The sequence below is a fragment of the Dunckerocampus dactyliophorus genome, chromosome 17, assembly GCF_027744805.1.
Source record: "Dunckerocampus dactyliophorus isolate RoL2022-P2 chromosome 17, RoL_Ddac_1.1, whole genome shotgun sequence".
NCBI classification, from domain to species: domain Eukaryota; kingdom Metazoa; phylum Chordata; class Actinopteri; order Syngnathiformes; family Syngnathidae; genus Dunckerocampus; species Dunckerocampus dactyliophorus.
Genome location: NC_072835.1, coordinates 7,477,154 through 7,499,577, shown reverse-complemented (window position 1 = coordinate 7,499,577; position 22,424 = coordinate 7,477,154). Strand labels below are relative to the sequence as shown.

Below are 22,424 nucleotides of genomic sequence, written 5' to 3'. Positions count from 1 at the left end.
TAGAGCTTTGCCTTTTGGCTCAGCTCCCTCTTCAACACAACGGGATGCAGAGTCTGTATCACTGCAGACGCGGCACCGATCCAACTGTTGATCTCACGTTTCATCCTTCTCTCACTCGTGAACAATACCCCGAGGTACTTAAACTCATCCACTTGGCGCAGGATCTCATCCCCAACCCGGAGATGGCACTCCATCCTTTTCAGGGTGAGAACCATGGACTCATACTTTGAGGTGCTTCGCATCCCAGCTGCTTCACACTCGGCTGCCAACCGATTTAGTGAGAGCTGAAGATCACGGCCCGATGAAGCCAGCAGGACCACATAATCTGCAAAAGCGAGACTCAATCCTGTAGCCGCCTAACTGGTTCCCCTCAACACTTTGGCTGCGCCTAGAATTTCTGTCCATAAAGGTTATGAACAGAGTCAGTGGCAAAGGGCAGCCCTGGTGGAGTCCAACACTCACTGGAAGCAAGTCAACCAAACTCTGACACCCGTCATGTAAGGAGCGAAGTGCCTTAATTAGGTGGTCCCCCCCATACCCCTGGAGTACTCTACACAGGGTTCCTCATGGAACGTTGTTAATGCTTTCTCCAAGTCTACAAAACACATGTAGACTGGTTGGGTAAACTCCCATGCGTCCTCATGGGCCTTGCCGAGAGTGTACAGTTGGTCCACAGTTCCACGACCAGGACGAAAACCACACTGCTCTTCCTGAATCTGAGATTCAACTATCCTGCAGAACACCTGAATAGAACTTACCAGACCTTACCCCATCTGCTTGAACCTGTGACGACAGTAACCAGACGGGACGTCACGTGAAACCCAGCAATTAGGTCGCCCTATTTAATGGTGTGGCAGCTGCATACTAGTGTTTGAGTAGTTTTCCTGCCACCGTCGCTCCTGCTATGCTTTATGTCTTTGCATGCCGTTACTATTATGTACACCGCAAACTCCTGTTTGCAGTAAACTACAAGTGCCAAGTGTTTTACATTTTGCAGATCTCCACTCATATAGTGTGTGGTCATTTGTCATTCAATAGATGCATCATGTCTGAAGTGAACACTTATAAAATACTCAGAGTTGAAGCAAACATGCTAGATTATACTTGATATAGAGTTTTTCATATCTTTATAAGCAATTTCATACAAAATGTCATACACTACAGTACATACTACACTGTCACACCTGTAGCCATACTATACCATACTATACTATATACCATATTAGCATTTTAGCACTGATATTTTCTTGGGATTCTTCCAAAATTCAAGTTGCTGTCTGCCTTGGGTTTGTACTGCACAGAGGGCACCAAGTCTTCTGTTTATTCCACTCCCTTTCTGCTCAAACGCTGCAAGCCACGCCCCCCTCAACACATACACACACGTATTAGTCATGTTTGTTGTCCGCTAATGATAGTGTTGCTAAGGTTTGATAACTATCATTGAATGTTTAGCTTATCATAACTACACAATGACTCCAAATTGTAGGTTCACATTCTCCTAAAATTAAAATAAGTGACAGTCAGACTTTATGTACACAATACATATTCCGGCTATTATCATGCTAACTGTTCTGATAGCATTTTAGCTACTTAGTGCTAATGCTAATACTAACTATTAGCATGTTAGTATTTAAACTATTTTACTCGTGTCCTAAAGTAAATACAGTTTAAACATGACATGATGTAGAACTGCCTCGGCACTTAACCTACTTAGTGCTATCCTGCGAGGTGCTAGCATGCCCACGGTTAGTATTTTAGCTATTTTACTGATGTCCAAATATAAATACATACATGGCATGGCATGATGTAGGGACACTGTAGCGCTTTCGGAACTTGTTGAGGTGCTAGCATCCTAACTGTTAGCATGTTCGCATTTTTGCTATTTTAATGCCGTCAAAATTAACGCCCATCAAAATTTCCCGGGGAATTGAGTGACTAGAGAAACAATAGGCATCATTTAGATGTTATAAAAAGAACTAGGTGTAAATGTACATTTGATCCCTCAGAGTATTTTGGCAAAGCCTTTTTTTTTTGAGTGGAGTGCCTTCTTGAAAAATCAAAGCAGGTCTTCAAGAGGGTGAAAAGACGAGACGATAATCAATACGTAGCTCCCTAATTCAACAGCCTGACAGGAAGTCCTCTCCCACAGATACAATTACTTGGATTACTGCTTTTACTGGGATTACTGCTTTTACTGGGATTCATCATGGCTGAGGATTTGGTAAAGGTCGCAGCAGGGTCAACGTTCATGCGGAGGTGACCTGACCTTTCATCTTGTTTCAGCTTCTCATCCTGCAGAAGTCTTTGGCCTATTACCTGCTGTGCTCGGGGAGATTGCAGGCTTAGTAGTGGTGTTGGTGGTCTGTAATGCTTGAGGAGGCGTGTCTGTGTTTCTTCATTGTTTGTCTAACTGAGACAGCACACAATTACAGGATTGCATCAGAGTTAGCTGATGACTGCAATCCCTGGGTAGGCATTTCAAAAGAGTAACATTTACTCAGCTACTTGGAAGACTGTGTTCTTTTATGTCTGCTGACTTGTTAGCATAATCAATGTGGAGTGCTGCGGGGGGAGGTGGCTATTGGCCTCTGCCTGCCTGGGATTGGCTGACGTGGGCTCTAATTGGATGAAGGAAGTGCTTAGCTCGGGCTGCACCAGAGCATGAAACAAGCAGCAGAGAGGAAGAGGAGGAGTGAGGGAGGAGGCCGGGACACGAGGAAGAAGAGTGAGAGAGGAGGGGTGAAAGAAGAAAAAAGGGGAGTAACCCATCTTCTTTGCTGCAACCCCCCTCCCTCTCACTATCGTTCTATTTCTTCTTTCCCTGAGTCATCTGTTCCAGAGGAAGGACACCTGCCGCTCCCTCGTGATTCAGCCTTTCTGCTGCTCGGATCTTCACGAGAGGCAGCATGTCCCTCCTGCTCGTCCTGTCCCGTGCACGTCTGCCACTGCAGTTGCAGCCGGCCCGCCGCCACCACCACCACCACCGCGCCGTCTCCTCCATCCAAGTGCTCAGGTGAGTGAGCTCCTATTGTCCTGCCACTCCTTTACAGAACATCTCATCAATCTTCTGACCGGCAGTGTGTCTGAATGTTCCAATTGTAGACAATTCATGGAACTCCATTGAAGGCTGTCTGCGTACGTCCAGACAAGGTCACAATCACTTTCCTCTGCTGTCCCGCCTCTCTTCGTGATGGACCACATACTTGAATTGACTGGTGGCAGACAGCCACTGTGTGATGCTCTGAGTTCATAGCCTTCCGAGACCCTGCATCCAGCAGTTAGGGAAGACAGGATGACTGAGGGAACAGAGGATTTCTCCGCAGGCCCTCCTGGCTCTGCTGTTGATACTGGACACGTCCCAAAGGAGAAACCGGAGGAGACGGAAGCTGGTGGAGAGAACGGGGAAGAGGTTGCAGAGGTAACTACAGCAGCAGGAGGAGGAGGGGATGGTGATGATGGTGGCGGTGATGGGGAGCATCCAGGAGCTGTGGGAGTCGTGGCTTTGCCTGGGACCTGCTGCGTGTGCATCCAGATGGAACACGTGAACAATTGCCTGCACTCTGAAAAAATCTGCATTCTGCCCATCCTAGCCTGCTTGCTTAGTTTAGCTCTGTGCACAGCTGGACTCAAATGGGTCTTTGCAGATAAGATATTTGAGTATGAAGCGCCCACTCATTTAGACCCTAAACGTATCGGACAGGACCCTATGATCATATCCGTGGATCCCACACTGGGAATAAGTGTGTCCTTTCCTCGTTCCTCTCCTTCCACGATTTCTCTGACCACTGCTTCTAATGCCCGAAGCTCACAGCATCCTGAGCTTTTCATGCAGGACACAACCACAGCGGGGTCATACGTGCCACCCCAAGGGACCCTATCAGAACCCTCTGGCACCTTGAAACCCACCACTGAGCTTCCCACCATTCCAAAGCAGACCCCCCTCCCTCTGACGACACAGGAAGTGAACCACATAGTCATCCCAACAATTTGTAAGTACTTTCCCAAAAATACCAGCATTGGGTTATCATATTCATATTCATGAACATATTCATTCCTTTCTCTGGCTAACCTAGGGTGACCAAACGTCCTGTTTTTTTTCTTAGAAAGGGATGAAAATGTCCTGGATTTCACTGAAAATTTCACTAAAATTGACATCATGACTGAGAGGCTTTTTGAATTATTGTTGCCAAAAAGCCGAAGAAAACTTGCCGAGTTGAAGGCTGGTAAAATTGGGGATGTCGTGCACAACGGCAGTTCAAATTCTCAAGTTATTGCGAATTCAGACGGCACATTTTTCACACAAATATTGCTTACATTCTGAAACTTAAGCATTTGACCTCAGGTTAGCATGTTGTTCTGTTTTTGGAATCATCTTCTTGCCTGTTTTTGAGCATGGTTCTTTTGACATTTTTCATGTCTTTGGTTATATTTCCTAATATAACAATTGTCTATCCATACAGACGATGCATACTTTAGAGTCTTGAAATTAAATCTGCAACAATTAATCGATGAATCGGTGATTAATTGATTATCCATTTAATCGACAACTATTATGGTATTTGATTAATCATTTCTTGATTTAAAAACGGCCGCACGGTGGTCTAGTGGTTAGCATGTTGGCCACATAGTCACAGTCAGGAGATCGGGAAGACCTGGGTTCGAATCTCTGTTGGGTATTTCTGTGTGGAGTTTGCATGTTCTCCCCGTGCGTGCGTGGGTTTTCCGGGTAATCGGTTTCCTCCTGCATTCCAAAAACATGCATGTTAGGTTAACTGGTGTGATATATAGGTGTGAATGGTTGTTTGTCTATATGTGCCCTGCGATTGGCTGGCGACCAGTCCAGGGTGTACCCCACCTGTCGCCTGAAGTCAGCTGGGATAGGCTAATGAGGATAAGCGGCATAGAAAATGGATGGATGATTTAAAAATGTAAATATCCTCTGATATCAGCCTCCAAATGGAAAGGTTTTTGAATTGCCTTAGTCATGGACGAAATTAGACCTGTTGTCTTTGTGTTTTAGGCAAAACAAGATATTCAGCTCTGACTTTGGAAAACAGTCATTAACATTTTTGGCAAACCAAACCTCTGCGTTTCATTCATATTGATTTGGTCGTCTCCGGCCTAAGTGATTATTTCAGTATCATTTGAGTATCCCATTGCTGCGCACAGTGTCGTGGTCTTCACGACTCAAAATGTGCTCACCCTGGCTAACATCATCGCGCAAGAATTTTGGATTGGCAAGCTCTGCATCCACACGACGTGCATCCATTTTCAGCTGTTACGTTCAAAGTGGATGATTGTTGTGTCTTTGTGTGACTGTTGGGACTGTGGCAGGAAGTATCAGCTATCAGGACTCTGCCTGAGAGCAGACAGGTTGTGACTTGCAGCATGGAGGTGCATGACTACGCCTCAGAAATATTGCTCCGCTCGAGGTGCGTTCCTGCCAAACTGACTCTAGCACATACTGTAAGCGGCTGGAAGTCTGAATGGCCGAGTGATTGTAATTCACACATAAGTCGGGCTTGGTAAGGATGGCGATGATGTTACTTTGCACGTCTGCTGGGCGGCAGCATGAAATATTAGTCATATGAAAATCAATAATGCATGACACAAACTGAAGCAGCAGGCTGTGGATACAGGGAGACTTCCTGTTCACTGCCGCTGCTTCTTTTCAAGGTCAGAGCTTGTTGTAAGTATAGATGCCCCCCCCCCACCTTCAGCACCCTCCAACAATAACATGCTAATGCTGTCTGCCACACGAGCTGATGACTGAATGTAAGATTTATGACATGCTTCCTGCTGTGGCTAATGTAAAGGCTGTGGCGATGGTTGGGAAGCTCGTATGTCCAAGTGGGACACACCCTCGGAGGACCACCACATGGCTTAAGTGCTCCATGCAGACCTACTTTTTCTACTTAAGAAACATTACTAAAATTGTCTGAATGCTTAAAAACAGACTTGAAAAGGACATTTTTTGGACTCAATTACCTGAAAATGTAGATAAACTAAGAAAACCACATTTGGTCACTAGTGTGGCGTTCAAATGCATCCCGTGTCAGAGGTGTGGACTCGAGTCACACGACATAGACTTGACAATATCATCAAAGACTTGCAAATCAACTTGGACGTTGACATCAATGACTCGGGACTTGAAAATACTTGAGCTTTTCAGTGAACGAGTTGAGTAAAATGTGTCCCTATTGAAAGTATTCAACTAACGTGATTGTTATTATATAAAATTCCAGCAAGACAACACATTTCCCCACAGAATTTGCCTCATTGGTTCCATCTATCAACATCAAATCAGGTTTAAGAACAAACAACAAATGTGTGGATTACATTTCTGTGCACTGACTAAATCCTGAATGTTATGTCAGCACTCTTTTTCTGTGTCTTGTCACACTGGTCTTATTTTATTTTAAAAATAAAACACTTCAAAATGCATTCGTTGTATTTGTCAAATCGAATAGATTGTTACATTGTTACAATGGCATTAAAAATGACTTGTCAGGACTAAAGCCTATGACTTTGGACTTGTCTTGATGTGAGACTTTTGACTTGGACTTGGACACGTCTTTACTTGAGACTTGAGATTAAAGACTGACTTGCTCCCACCTCTGTCCAGTATGCCTCAGTACAAGCACAATCATCATAATATTATCTATAACCTGAACAAAACAGAATGTAATATCATCAATGTCATTTAGATTATACAATGCTAATGATAATAGTAGATAATAATAGTAATACAGTGGAGCCTTGGTTAACGTCATTAATCTGTTCCAGAAGGTCCGACTCCAACAGAAACGTACTCTAACCAAATAAAGTTTTCCCATAAGAAATAATGCAATTCCAATTAATCTGTTCCAGAAAGCCAAAAATGTTAAGACGTTAAGCACGTTTTTAATAGTTTTACAATTACAATTTTACATGCAAAAAAAACATTCACAATGTGCACAAATACAGTACATGTAATGATGAATTAAAGGGATAAATGAACATTTAAGGTTACTTTACCTTCACTGACGACGTAATTTTTGCCAAAGATGTGGCAGCGACAACAACACGGACACCACTTTCGTGTTTTGCCATGAGTTGTTTCTTGGATTCAATAGTGTCTCTCACCTCAAGTCTCTGCTTTTCTTTTGATCACGGCTGCAAAATAGCCCAAAATGGAGCCAAAGAAAGTTGCAAGTACCGGCATTTTGATTGAAACACGATTGAATTCAAGAAATAACTCAAAACACGAAGGTGATGTCCGTGTTGATCTCACTGCCACATCTTTTCAACTGTCACGTCTTCAATGAAGGTAAGAGTAACATTAAAAGTTCACTTATGCTTTTCAGTCCTCATTCATATGCACTCAGAATGGTTTTATCCATGTAAAACTATACAGTGGAACCTCGGTTAGTGTCCGCCCCGGTTAGCGTGTTTTTTGGTTATCGTTGAAAATTTCTGCCACAATTTTGCCTCGGTTTGCGTACATTTTCCAGTTAGCGTACAACATGGCATGCGTCTTGTCGTGTTATTAATACACTGCGTGCGTCCAATCGTGTTATGAATGTATTTTTGTCACAAAACATCCTTCCTTGTTAGCATCCCAATAGCAAGCTAAACAAAATGGCAACCGGAACTGGAAGTTACGTTGCCCGTCTATGATGTCCTCTGCGATCGACTCTAAAACATTTTAACACAAAACACTTTTTTAGAGTTTTATAATTATAGATTTACATGCATAAAAGAATTTTAAGCACATATGAATGAAGAATGAAAGGGAAAAATGAACATTTAAGGTTACTTTTCCTTTCACTGAAGACATGATTGTTGCCAAAGACTCGATGTGGCAGCAAGATCAACACGGACACCACCTTGGTATTTTGCTGTGAGTTATTATTCAATAGTGTTTTTCACCTTCTTTATCAAAATGATGGCACTTGCAACTTGCTTTGTCTCCATTTTGGGTTATTTTGCAGCCGTGACCAAAAGAAAAGCAGAGACTTTAGGTGCGCCCACGCAACACTCAGTGTTGTTGACGTTTGGTGCGTCTGTGCTACGTCCTGCAGTGATTGGCTGTGACGTTTTGATATTTTTGGATTTACTGAGCGTACAAAGCGTGAAATGATCATACAACTAAGATAATTATTGTGCACTTGGCAATGCTGCTTGGAATGGAATTTTAAAGACTAACAAAATAGTAGTTCAGGTTTGGATTGACTTGTGTAACTGAGTTGTGAGTCATGCAGGTTGCACATTGACTTTTTCCATGATGGCTAACGAAACATCACAGCTTTAACATGAATGGACTTGTGTTTTGTAATCTTATATGAATGAGTAATAATATTTCATTACACTACCGCTCAATATTTCACTCATGAATACCAATCATGTAATGTAATGGCTTACAGTGGTTACATCACATCACAAGTTTATAGCCACTCTTCGGGGGCTCATTTGAGCCCTTAATGAGGACTTGAACAATAATAATAATAATAATGATGATGTTCGGTGAGACGCACAAGGACCAGACACTGGAACAAAAGGCTTTTATTGCATGATGAATTATCTCACAACAATAACATGTGCTCCTGGTGCAGTCGTAGCCCATGCCAAGCAAAACCCAACCCCAACGTTACTTCCTGTCCGCTCCCACTAAGCTCCCCTAGTACCAGAACACATTTACAGTCATTTATGTCTTATTTTTTCTCCTTATGTCTACTATATTGGGTGTTGCTTGTGTATAGGTTTCATGTCTACAGTGCTTAATCACGGTCGGGTCTGGAACCACCTAACCGTGATAAACGAGGGATTATGGTATCCTTTATATCCTATTATAATATTATATCAATGTAATCCACCACATTAACATGCTTCTACGCTCTATTTATTTACCAATTCTGATTGGTGTGTTAACAGTTTGAGGCTCAGTGTTTTCACCTTTAGAAAGGTGTCGTCTCCGAATTCAGGTTTTGATAGCTTGAGTTCATATTGAGAGCATGTGTGTGCTAAATGAACACAATGGCCACTTTTGTGTAAGGTTTTGCAGAAAGGGTTTTGTATATTGAGAGTGAGACATGTGTGGAAAGAGGTGAATTGTGTGTATGGTATCGGAAATGTGTGTGCGCGTTTGGGAACGCATGGTTTAACAGCAAGTCTTTCAGGTCCTGCCGCAGCAAAACAGCCCCAGAACATCACACTACCACCGCCATATTTTACTGTTGGTATGATGTTCTTTTTCTGAAATGCGGCATTACTTTTTCGACTGATGTAATGGGACACAGACCTTCAAAAAAGTTTTATTTTTTGTATTTTTCCAAAGGTCTTGGGGATCATCAATTTTTTTTATTGCAAAATCGATACAAGCCTTAATGTTCTTTTTCTTCAGCAGTGGTTTTCACCGTTTTTGCTCAGTGTCTTTCTTATGGTGGAGTCATGAACACTGATCTTAGCTGAGGCAAGTGAGGCCTGCAGTTCTTTGGATGTTGTTGTGGGGTCTTTTGTGACCTCTTGGATGAGTTGTCACTGGGCTCTTTGGGGAATTTTGGTTGTCAGGCCACTCCTGGGAAGATTTACCACCGTTCCATGTTTTTGCCATTTGTGGATAATGGCTCTCACTGTGGTTCGCTGGAGTCCCAAAGCTTTAGAAATGGCTTTGTAACCTTTTCCAGACTGATAGATCTCAATTACTTTCTTTCTCATTTGTTCCTGCATTGATGATGTCTAGCTTTTGAGGATCTTTTGGTCTACTTCACGTTGACAATCAGGTCTTATATAAGTGATTTCTTGATTGAGAACAGGTGTGGCAGTAATGAGGCCTGGGTGTGGCTAGAGAAATGAACTCAGGTGTGATAAACCACAGTTAAGTGGTGGGGGGGGGCAGTCACTTTTTCACACAGGGCCATGTAGGTTTGGATTTTTTTTCTCACTTAATAATAAAACGTGTCATTTCAAAACTGCATTTTGTGTTCAGTTGTGTTGTCACTGACTAATATTTCAATGTGTTTGATGATGTGAAACATTTAAGTGTAACAAACATGCAAAAAAGAAATAAAACGGGAAGGGGGAAAACACTTTTTCACTGTTGTGTACTGTTGCAGCTTTTCTGTTAAAGAGGCATTTATTAAATTGTACACAGTGGTGGGGCCAGATTTTTTTCATTGGGGTGGCCAAGGTGAGACCATTAGTCACATAGGGGTGGCAATAAGTTGATACCTGAAATGTCTAAATGGCCAGTGGGGTGGCCGTGGCCACCCCTGGCCACCCCATAGCTCCGCCACAGTTTGTACAGTCATACTTTTTAGGATTTGTGTGAAATTTGGTCCTGTTCTCTTTTAAATCCAATTTAGGTGCCAAAATAATTGTGTTGTAGGGTGATGTGCAGGGTTTCATTACATTTGATATTCATACGAGCTAGTCTGTTTGATGCAATTTAAGGCAAAATAAGGTTTGGACCTCCGCTGTGAACATTTTTTTTTGCATAAATGGACTTTACTCAATTTTAATTGAAGACCCCTGGTTCAGGGTTAGATCCTCAGTATCCTTGAGCAAGATATTGAAGGCGCAGGTGCTTCTGATGCTGCGTCATCTGTGTATGAATGAGTTGCTTCCGTAACAACAGATTCCATTTGCTGAATGAGGTGTCAAGCACTTTGAGAGCTTTGTGCTATCAGGAAGAAAAGCCTTATATAATGGAAGCCCATCTATCATTTATCCATTGCTGTCCCACTTTCAGTTGCTGTAAAAAGAAAGCAAATACTTTTATGATGAAGGAAGAACATTGAATTTTCTTCAATGGCGGAGTCAGTGGCCTAACCTCAACCCAAGTGAGCATGCTCTTCACTTAGTGAAGACAAAAGCAAAGGCATACATTCATACACTATGTCCTGTTAAGTGTTCATAGTAGATGGATGCACATGTGCTCGTCTCATTGCCGTTCGACTTTTCTGGCATCTTTGTTTACACACTTTGCCTGGCTGTCAGTCTACCACCTAGCACCTAGCTTCTGATCTTTGGACTCCAAATGTGACTTTTTACCACAGTGATATTTTTTTTCTTTAAAACATACAAACAATGCGGTTAGTTCGGAGCTCATTTTTGTTCCACAGGAAGCTAGAAGTGGCTTTCACGTTCATGAGGTACGTCCTAACTTACTTTTTTAAGTGTCACTTAACAACCTTGCTTTCTTGTTGCCATTATAATGATTATGTCTTATCAAAACGCTAGTTGTGTGTCTAAGTTGTTTAACATAAACACGTAGTGTATCCAGCTTTAAGATAGTGATGATATCACAGTGGTCTCTAACAGATAGCTCGTGAGCTAGCAGTGGATCGGCACCTGATTTTGAGTAGATCACCAAAGAATATGTGCTTCACCTCTTAGGACTTTAAAAACTATTCAATTCAGACATGATGCCAAATGAGCACAAAATAGCATAAAGACAATGAGCACAATGTATGAGTGGAGATCTGCTTTGTAAATAAAGTACAGTTTAAATGTTGCCAGTCACATAAATAAAACAAATAGCTCACCTCTCCTTTCTTTTTGTCAAAGTAACTTTAAATTGAAGTTTGTGTCAAATAGTGCAAATTTTGTTTCATACATCTTTGGGGTGTACCAACCTGTGTCTCAAGGTGTTAGCAGGTTTGAAGTGTTAGTTAAAAACCCTTCTGTGTTTCTCAGATAGGCCTGAGACATATGGGATGACAGTGTTATTGCGTCTGCTACTCTTTGCTTCCTCATCCACCTTGCTTTTGTTCTTTCTGGAACGAGCGGGGGTAACCACAGGTCTTGAGGGCATCGCTCAGATGCTTATGCTCTTTCTCTTTGGTCTGTGGGCTGCTGCGAACATTATCAGCTCTGTGTTGGTGGGTTCTGATAATGCCCAGTCTGTGTTCCAGTGGGTGGTGTGTGTCAGCACTGGTCAGTGTGTGTGGCTTTTCTGCAAACACTGACATGGAGGCCCCTGTCGTCTGCAATGTGGGTGTCACAGCCCCAAAAAGCCAACTTATTGTCCTTGACCTCCTGATGTGTCAACTTGATGGTTTTGTCCACTGAGTTAATGTGCTCGGTGAAGGCTAGCACTTCTTGCCTTCTAATTTTGACCCATGTGCCATCCACATACCTGTACCCCGTGACTTGGTGCTGTTCCCTTAAAGGAGTTCAGAGCCCTCCTTTCCATGTCCTCTATGTAGAAGTTGGTCCCGATAGGGGATACTGGTGACTCCATAGCACAACCATGCTTTTGTCTGTAAAAAGTTCCCATGAATTGAAAATATGTTGTATTGAGGCAAAGTTCCAGCAAATGACACATTTGCTCTGGGTTGAGATCAGATCTATCTTGGAGGGTGTGGTCAAGGTGTGGTCAAGGTGTTGCCTCACAGTTTCCACTGCATCCTGGATTTGAATAAAGGTGAACACGGAGTTGACATTGAATGAAACCAACCAAGGCCATTGAGTTTTGGACGTGGTGTGTTGTTTTGCCCACCAGGGATGCTAAGATTGGCCACATATTTAGCAATATTGTAAGTTACAGAGTTAATGCTGCTGACAATGGGTCTGAGGGGGGCCCCTCTTTGTGTATTTTATCTAGAATTGCCAGGAATGGTCTCTTGTGGGTATAATCAGTAATAAAGTGCACGGCTAACAGTTTCTGACTTCTGTAATGTCTGCAGATTTCACTCTGTCATGTCAGACATGCCATGGCTGACTACTTGCAGTGTGACAGTAATGTGATGTAAGGTCATGTCTCATCAATGCTTTGTGTCATTACTAGAGATGTAAGTCTCTTTGTGGTAGATGATTCGATACACATCTAGATACACGGGTTACGATGTGATTCAAAAATGATATCTTCTAAAAACAGAACGATTCGATTTGATCCAGTGTACAAGTGAATACGATTTGATTCAATATGATATGGTTCAATGGTTTGCTGATGTGGACCTTAATCTTACATTCGAAAATGAAGAAGCCAATTTGATAAAAGTAGCATTTATACAGTATTTTCAAATGTGTAAAAGAGCATGTCATATCACCAAGAAGACTTGGCAGGCGTCCTCAATGTTCACACTTAAAGAAAAAAATATATTTGTAAATAACTCCATAAAATGTTATGTAATTGGATATCAATTTTGGAAATATAGGCCATTATTTTATATATAAAATATAATTAGAAATCCCCCAGGTTTTGCGTGTTTAAGTTGCTTGTTGCGAGCAGCAACACTTTGTTCGACGGTCCGAACAGTCTAACTTTCTCCGACGCACAGCTAGCTACTATACTGTATTTTTCCAGTTTTTCCTTCACCTGATATTTGGTCCCAAAAGCTGACTGTATGTGGGAATGCTTAAAGTTAAGATTTGATGATGTTATTGAGTGCTGATGTACATATTTGTTGGTGCACCTCTCTGAAAAACAAACTCCAGGCTCGTACTGGTGGATGGTGGGTCTGTCTTCATTTCCTGCTTTTAATTTGATGTTGTTCCTGTCTTATTTTTACACAATACACAATAAATAAGATAAATTAGACTGCTGTAATGTACCTATGTTTTGCTGATGTGTTAAAAATCATTGAGATCCATTCTTGTCTTCAGTCATGCTAAGCTACGGAGCATGCGCGGCAATCGTTTTGCTGGCAGCCCAGGCTCTGGCGTTGTTTAAGAGACGCACTGTCAGCCGGCTGCTGGTCTTGCGATACCCAGTGCATGTTTCTACAGTCGATTAATCCAAGGATTTATACTGATTCTTATAATCCAGGAGGCTGCTACCAATGCAACCGCATTTCTTGCTTGTCGAAACCGAATCTGTCGCATCAGTTTGTCGTTCACAACCCTAGTCATTACTGACACCTAGTGGCCAGAATACTACACATAACGTGCAGTTCAATATTTTTGACTAATAATTGGCCATAGTCAAACATGAAACAGCGATTATTTGTTAATAAATTTTGGAAAAAACGCAAAAGAGTGAGGGTGCGATGTATAACTGTGATGTAGCGAGGGACGACTGGATTTGTATTTTAGTTAATTTAACAATTTTTATGGCTGAAAATGCTTAATTTAGGCCCAATTATAAAACTATTGCTTAAATATGTATATTTAGGCCGTATTCAAACACGAAACAGCATGCTTTATGAATATATTTTTGAAAAGCCGTGATAGAATGAAGCCACCAAATTCGAAGCATGACATGGGATAGGCTCCAGCATACCCCAGCGACCCTAAAGAGGAGAAGCGGTATAGAAAATGGATGGGATGGAAGTGGCGAGGGATTACTATATTCCCACATTATAGTCATCCAAATAATCGTATTCCAACATAATAGTGATACAAGTGTAATTTCAAAAGGAGCAATGTGGAGGAACTACCCTGCTGTGATGAAGTGATGGCGCCTCCTTTATCCCTGGTCGGGGCGGTCCTGTGTCGGGAGTTGGGCATGGGGTGGCCTGCGGCGGGTGGGGGGTGGTGTGGGGAGTTGGCCGTGGGCGGGCTCCTTTACGGTTGCGGGGGCGTCTCTGGGCCTGCTGGTGTGTGGCACCCGGTGCCCGTCAACCCTTGTGGGGTGTGGTCTCTCGCCGGTCTCGGGCGTTGGTTGTCCTCCGGCCTGCCGGCGCCCCGTTTCTGGTCGGGGTTGCCTCTCTGCCGCTCCTTGCTGGTCTCCGGGGAGGGAGGCTCGCTGGCTCTTGGAGGGCCGGTCTTTGTTCTGTCCGGCCTCGTGGGGCCAGTGTCTCTCTGGTTTTGGGGGCTCGGCCTGTGTGGGGCGGGGCTTGCTGGGTGGTGGGAGGCAGTCCCTCTCCTTTCATGCATTCTCAGTGACAATTACACATTCACACATACGCACATATTTATATACATGAAGACATGCACACATACACAGAGATACCAGTACACGCGTACATGTACACACATGTACTTCCCCATATAACTCACTGATTTAACCAGGGCGTTATTATCTTGTTGGTTTTTTACGGTAATGGTAATTATAGTTTTTACAATTGTGTGCATTACAGTTATTGTCATTCTGTTCACTATCATGACTAATAATTTCATTACTACTATTACCACTAATATGTATGAATGTTTTAATGCAGTATTATCACTGTGGTTGTTGATATTATTTTGTCCTCTCCATAATAGTCTTTATAACCGCCACAGACTGATGTAGTCCTGTTTGTTTCTGTCGTTTTGTTATTGTTGTCGCAATTGTTGTTTTTATTGTTGTTCTTGCTGTTAAGTCCGTGGTGTGGTTTGGACCCCAGATGCAGAGGCTGAGGGCTGGTGTGGTTGTAAAGGAACTTTTAATAACAAAAAATGCAAAAAGGCAGTTCCACAAACCGAAAGCGATGGTGTCTTGGCAAAAGAGGGAACAGAAAAACAAATAAAGGCAACACCATGAAGAGCAGTACAAACTTGGGGAGTAAAGCTGGATGGCAGGGAGCGACAGGGTCCAGAAAGGCGTAGCACGAGGATTGTGTAGTAGGAGTTCTGGGACGGGTAGTCAGCTGTAGCGAGACAATAATCCAGCGGCTGCCAGCTGCGGGCAGTCAGCTTAAATAGGTATAGACTAATGAGCTACAGGTGTGCCCAGCGTCCCCGCCTCCAGCCTGCTCAAGGTGTGACTGCAAAAAAATAGAAAACAGGCCAGGAGAAGGCAGGTACCAAGGCGACACAGCACATCAACCACCAGTGCTCACTGGCAACTGTGACAGTACCCCCCCCCTTAATGGGCGCCACCCGGCGGCTTACCTGGCTTCTCCGGGAAGCGCTTGTGAAAGTCCGAAATGAGGGTGGGGTCGAGAATGAGGGACCGGGAGATCCAAGAGCGATCCTCAGGGCCGTACCCCTCCCAGTCCACCAGATACTGGAAACCCCTGCCCCTTCTTCTCACGTCCAAAATGGCCTTGACCGTGAATGCAGGGTAGCCGTCGATCAGCCTAGGAGGAGGAGGAGGCACCTCCGGAGGGCTGAGGTTGCTGGAGGTGACTGGCTTGAGGAGTGAGACGTGAAAAACCGGGTGTATCTTGAGGGATTCTGGCAGAAGGAGTCGAACCGCGGACGGGTTCAAAACACGATCCACAGTGTAAGGGCCGATGTACCTGGGTTGGAGCTTCTTGGAGTCTGTTTGGAGGGGTAGATCCCGGGAAGAAAGCCACACCCTTTGTCCTGGCTTGTAGTCTGGGGCGACTGAGCGATGGCGGTTGGCTAGGCGTTGGTTGCGCTCTGAAGTCCGGCCCAGAGCTGCCCGTGTGTTGCGCCAAGCCCGGCGGGCCCGGTGAAGGTGGGCAGCCACGGAGGGAACTGCCACCTCTGACTCCAGGGAAGGGAATGCTGGGGGTTGGTAACCATAGGCAACGTGGAACGGAGAAAGGCCCGTCGCGGAGCAGACAAGGGTATTGCGAGCATACTCGATCCATGGCAGGTTGAGGGACCAGGAGGCGGGCTGCTGATGGCAAACGCAGCGAATGGCCGCCTCCAGGTCCTGATTGGCTCGCTCTGTTTGGCCGTTGCTCTGAGGGTGATAGCCCGAGGACAAGCTGGGTGATGCTCCGAGGGACTTGCAGAACGCCTTCCAGACTGCTGATGTAAACTGTGGGCCTCTGTCCGAGACCACATCCAGAGGGATCCCGTGGAGTCTGAAGGCGTGGGAGACAAGTAGGTCTGCCGTTTCCAGGGCAGACGGAAGCTTGGGGAGCGCGATGAAGTGCGCCATTTTAGAAAAGCGGTCTACTATGGTGAGAACAACTGTATTTCCATTGGATGAGGGCAGTCCTGTCACAAAGTCCAGTGCAATGTGGGACCAAGGGCGGGAGGGGATGGGAAGCGGTCGTAAGAACCCCGCCGGGGCCAGATGCGATGGCTTGTTCCGCGCACAAGCTGGACAGGCGGCCACAAACCTCTGGACGTCGGCTCGGAATGAGGGCCACCAGAACCGTTGCGCCAGCAGGAAGGCGGTGCGGGAGACTCCGGGGTGACTTGCTACCTTGGAACCGTGGGCCCACTGGAGGACCTCGGAGCGAAGTCCCGGGATGACAAACAGCCGGGCCACCGGACATCCCTCTGGGACGGAGACTTCCTTCGCCGCGTTGGCCACCCGCCGCTCGATGTCCCATTGCAGGGCCCCCAGGATCCGGGACTGGGGAACGATGTACTCCTGGCGGGGTTCCTCCAGGACAGGTGCGTGTAGTCGGGAGAGGGCGTCAGGCTTGCAGTTTTGGGAGCCCGGGCGGTAGGTCAGGGTGAAGTTGAAACGTGTGAGGAAAAGGGCCCACCGTGCCTGTCGGGGGTTGAGGCGCTGAGCGGATCGGAGGTATGACAGATTCTTGTGGTCGGTGTGAACAATGAACGGGAGCTCGGAGCCCTCCAGCCAGTGCCTCCACTCCTGCAGGGCTAAGATAAGAGCCAATACTTCTCTGTTACCTATGTCGTAATTTCGTTCGGCCGGGGTCAGGCGGCGAGAGAAGAAGGCACAGGGGTGGATCCTCTGGTCATCGCTAGAGCGCTGGGAGAGGACGGCTCCTACGCCGGAGTCGGAGGCGTCGACCTCGACAATGAATTGAGAGGAGGGATTGGGGTGGATAAGCACAGGAGCCGAGGTGAATAAGGATTTAAGTCTACTGAATGCAGCGTCTGCCTCTGGGGTCCACGTAAACGGGATTTTAACAGATGTGAGCTTCGTCAAAGGTTCGGCTACCCGGCTAAAGTTCCTAATGAAACGACGATAGAAATTGGCAAAGCCCAGGAACCTCTGAAGAAGCTTCCTTGATGTAGGAACGGGCCAGTCGACCACAGCCTGGAGTTTAGCTGGGTCGGGACTAAGTTGGCCCCGTTCCACAATGAACCCCAGAAAGGAAACGGATGATGAGTGAAAAGAACATTTCTCCGCCTTAACAAATAGTTTGTTCTCGAGCAATCTTTGGAGTACTAGCCGCACGTGCTGGACGTGCTCCTCAAGCGACGAGGAAAAAATTAGGATGTCGTCCAAATAAACGAAAATGAAACGACCAAGCATGTCTCGCAGGACGTCATTGATGAAGCTTTGAAATACGGCTGGAGCGTTGGTGAGCCCGAAAGGCATGACGAGATATTCAAAATGTCCGAGAGGGGTATTGAAGGCGGTCTTCCATTCGTCACCCTCTCGGACACGGACAAGATGGTAGGCGGAACGGAGGTCGAGCTTAGTGAAGATTGTGGCGGAGTGGAGGGAGTTGAAGGCGGAATCCATAAGCGGTAATGGGTATTTATTTTTGACTGTTATATCATTGAGAGCGCGGTAGTCTACACAGGGGCGTAAGGACTTATCCTTTTTCTCCACAAAAAAAAACCCAGCAGCTAATGGAGAAGAGGAGGGGCGAATGAGGCCAGCATCGAGGGATGTGGCGATATAAAGTTCCAAAGCCTCCCTTTCGGGTTTAGAAATGTTAAATAGCCGCGAGGAAGGAAGGGTAGCCCCGGGGAGTAACTCGATGGCACAATCATAAGGTCTGTGCGGAGGGAGTGACTGAGCTTTCTCTTTACTGAACGCTTCCCGGAGGTCGTGGTACACCGGAGGCACCGAGGTGAGATCAATTCTTTCTGGAAGTTCAATCTGAGCGGACCGAGTGCGTGGAAACGCAGATTTGAGGCAGTGTGTGTGACAAAAAACACTCCAATTGATAATGGAGGATTTAGTCCAATCAATATGGGGGTTGTGTTTAAGCAACCAGGTAAGCCCTAAAACGATGGGTGCTGAGCGGGAAGGAATGACGAGGAAGCTCATGGACTCTGAGTGATTACCAGAAATGCGGAGAAGAAGTGGGACAGTTTGGTGTGTGATAGTGGCCAGGTGACGCCCATCAAGAGAACGCACCACTCTTGTCTCATTGAGTTCTAACACAGGAACACAATGTTGTTTAACAAAAACCTCATCAATAAAATTGTCGTCGGCACCGGAGTCAATAAACGGTTTGATTTCTAATTGTCTAGTTGACCAGGAGAGTGTACCTGGGAGTTGTAGTCTACGCGCCGGGTCAGGTGGTGACGTCATCACGGAGGGCGTGTCCGCGGGCGCGCTCGGAGGACTGGAGCGTGTTGCTTGGGTGCGTGGGCTGTCGGGGCGGACGGGACAGCGGGAGATGGAATGGCCTGCCTGTCCGCAATAGATGCACAGGCGGAGGAGCTTGCGTCGGTTCCTCTCCGCAGGAGTGAGACGACTCCCTCCCAGCTGCATAGGTTCGTCGACCCTCGGCGCCGGAGGTAATTCCCTGTAGACGGATGGTGGAGGCGGCGTCTGTTGGGCCTGGTAGCTGCCGTGGCTGTAGCTAGGAGTGATGCGTCTCCGGTCCGTGAGGCGATCGTTGAGCCGTTTCTCTATGCGGATGGCCAAGGCGATTAGGTCGTCGAGGGTCGCCGGAGTCTCCAGCGGAATCATCTGGTCCTTGATGGGGTCGGCAAGGCCCGTGAAGAATACGTCCAACAGAGCAGAAGCGTTCCAGTCACTCTTTGCTGCGAGCGCACGGAATTCCACGGCGTAGTCAACGGTGCTGCGGCGCCCCTGACTTATCCGCAGAAGGGTACGTGCTGCGTCGCGTCCAGGAGGAGTTCGTTGGAACACCTGTTCCATAGCCTTGGTGAAGGCGGGATAGGAGGAGCAAATGGGGGAACGACGGCTCCATTCCGCCGTGGCCCACTCCCCGGCTCTGCCCGTTAGGTGGGATATAATGAAGGCGATCCGTGCCCGCTCGGACCGGAAAGCAGCTGCCTGCAGCTCGAAGTGGAGCTCGCATTGAGTCAAGAAGGTGTGTACCTCGCCGGAGTCGCCGGAGAACCTCTCGGGTTTGGACAGCGCTGCGCCGAATGCAGGTAAGATGGCGTCTGACGAGGGCGAGGGGTCTGCGGGAACCTCAGGGTTAGCGGGGGGTGCGGTGGTGGAAGAGCCTTGTTGTAGACTTGCGACCAACGCGCCGAGCTGGGTCTCCAGAGCCTGCATGCGTGCGTCTTGTTGGTCCGCTAGGCTTTTGATGCACGAACCCAATGCATTCATTTGTTCCTCTTGTCTGCCCAGGCGTTGGGCCTGGTGACGAAGCGACAGCTTAATGGGCTCGGGCTCCGCGGGGTCCATGGTTTGGCTGGATTATTCTGTTAAGTCCGTGGTGTGGTTTGGACCCCAGATGCAGAGGCTGAGGGCTGGTGTGGTTGTAAAGGAACTTTTAATAACAAAAAATGCAAAAAGGCAGTTCCACAAACCGAAAGCGATGGTGTCTTGGCAAAAGAGGGAACAGAAAAACAAATAAAGGCAACACCATGAAGAGCAGTACAAACTTGGGGAGTAAAGCTGGATGGCAGGGAGCGACAGGGTCCAGAAAGGCGTAGCACGAGGATTGTGTAGTAGGAGTTCTGGGACGGGTAGTCAGCTGTAGCGAGACAATAATCCAGCGGCTGCCAGCTGCGGGCAGTCAGCTTAAATAGGTATAGACTAATGAGCTACAGGTGTGCCCAGCGTCCCCGCCTCCAGCCTGCTCAAGGTGTGACTGCAAAAAAATAGAAAACAGGCCAGGAGAAGGCAGGTACCAAGGCGACACAGCACATCAACCACCAGTGCTCACTGGCAACTGTGACACTTGCCTCTTTTTGTGTTGGCCCCGCTTGTCCCCGCACTTCCTCCTCTGTTTTCTTTTCTCTTCTTCTCTATCCCCTCCTGCTCCGGTCTGGGTGCGCCAAATTTGCATCACAACAAAACATCAAATAAAGTCAAATAAATTCTGTATAACAGGGGAAGAGTATCTCACTTTTCCCTGGCAGAACAAATCTGTTGAGCACGTAAAGGCATTTAGATCAACAATACTATCTGCCCTAATGGCTGGACAGGACAAAAAAAGACCTTGCTGCTGCTTTTTGGGTTGTATGAACAATTCAGCCTTGGTGGAGGTCTGTGCTCTAACCATTCAATGACTTTATTCTACCTCTATTAGTAATTTTTCCATTTCAGTGTCGTACTCCTTTGTGGAATGAGGTCAAATCTTATTTCCAGAAATATGCACCTCTCCTACTCCTTTTTTGCTGACTTGAGCAAATGTTAACTTGTCAAACGTGTGAGATGACACACGCTTATGGCGCAGTGCATCATGTTTGCCCTTGACAGCATTGCAGCACATTTTGCTCTGTCCCAGGAGTTTGACCAGCAGAGAAAAGAAGCCAGCACTCGTTAGCTCAGCTCCAGCAATGCGTCTCTACCTCCCGATTTCATGTTTTGTGCCCAACAGCAAGAAACAAGAAGCACATTTGATGACTTTAGACACTGCAGCTCTATTTTGAGCAAAATACTGTAAGTCAGTGCTTGTCAAATAAGGGGCTCATGTTTGCTAGCTCAGCAGACACACCGTATATCAAGTTCTCGATAAAGACTCCAGTTGGTTTCCCTTTCAGAGCCTTTACTTTTCAAGCACTAAAAAACAGAGAAATAGAGACAACTAGAGAAATAAAGCATGTCCATTAGTACTTACATAAGATGAAAGTCAGTTCTCTGTGACATGCAGCATAAAAGATCTTCCTAACAGTGCAGTAATACTAAATGTCCATATTAGTCAGATTTAGTTAGTAATTCGTTCCAAAACGTCCAACCAATACCGAATGGTACAAAAACCAGAGCACCTTTTTTCATAGGAAATCATATAATTCAAATTAATTTTATTTAATAAAGCCAAAAATGAGGGCTGTGAAATTATGAAAAGATTAATCACAGTTTCCATATTAATCATGATTAATCACATTTGAATCTATGTTTGACATTTTTATTGAATTTTATGAAGCGAAAGATGAAAATCTATTTGTCTAACACTAATCTCTTGGAAGCGCACTTTAACCGTGTTATTATGAGAAATGAGGGGTTGTGTTCAAAGACACCACGTCATTTAAATTGAACACAATTGAATGCTGATGTGAATATCGTTTTTTTTCCTTTGTCTTTCTGTGTATTAAGTAAGACCACACATACCAACCAGGGCGGGTTATTTAGCAGTCCCACGCAATGACAAATGCACGGGCAGTCAGTCAGCAACGTGTAGGGCGCTTTGTTTGGACACTCAATTGCGTGGAATGATACAGTAACGGGGAAATTGACTACTTCGTTAGGCACAATACTGTATGACGACCGAGACAGCGTACAAACACCGGGGTAACATTCTGGTGAAAATGTTTGTCAAAAACGAATCATACAGCAAGCATGATCAAATATTGTACCGACCTGATGCACCTTGTGTATTGTCCGCGCTATTCATTTGCTACGGCATCTCGAGGTGCATGCATGTTTATGGGCGACTTGAGCAGGAGGGGACGGACATAGAGTGGGGACTTAACGTGCTGTTCGTGGTTCAGGGGTGATGGGGTGCTGGAGCTCATGTTGGGTTGCGTGGTGGAATTCCCCCCACAATTAAGATATCTGGGAGGCGCCCCATGCC

General features: G+C 45.7%; 1 protein-coding gene across 6 annotated transcripts in view; it reads left to right on the top strand.

Annotated features, from left to right (window-relative positions):
• Nucleotides 1-2,668: 2,668 nt before the first annotated feature.
• nrg1 (neuregulin 1) overlaps nt 2,669-22,424 on the top strand; it is a 63,133-nt gene continuing 43,377 nt past the window's right edge. For 3 of the 6 annotated variants that reach the window (XM_054757193.1, XM_054757197.1, XM_054757196.1), the window contains exons 1-2: nt 2,669-3,013; nt 3,103-3,989. In XM_054757193.1, the coding sequence (XP_054613168.1) occupies nt 3,293-3,989 (697 nt within the window). In that variant the 5' untranslated portion in view covers nt 2,669-3,013; nt 3,103-3,292. The remainder of the gene's footprint in view (nt 3,014-3,102; nt 3,990-22,424) is intronic. The other 3 variants (XM_054757191.1, XM_054757194.1, XM_054757192.1) reach the window with 1 other exon arrangement.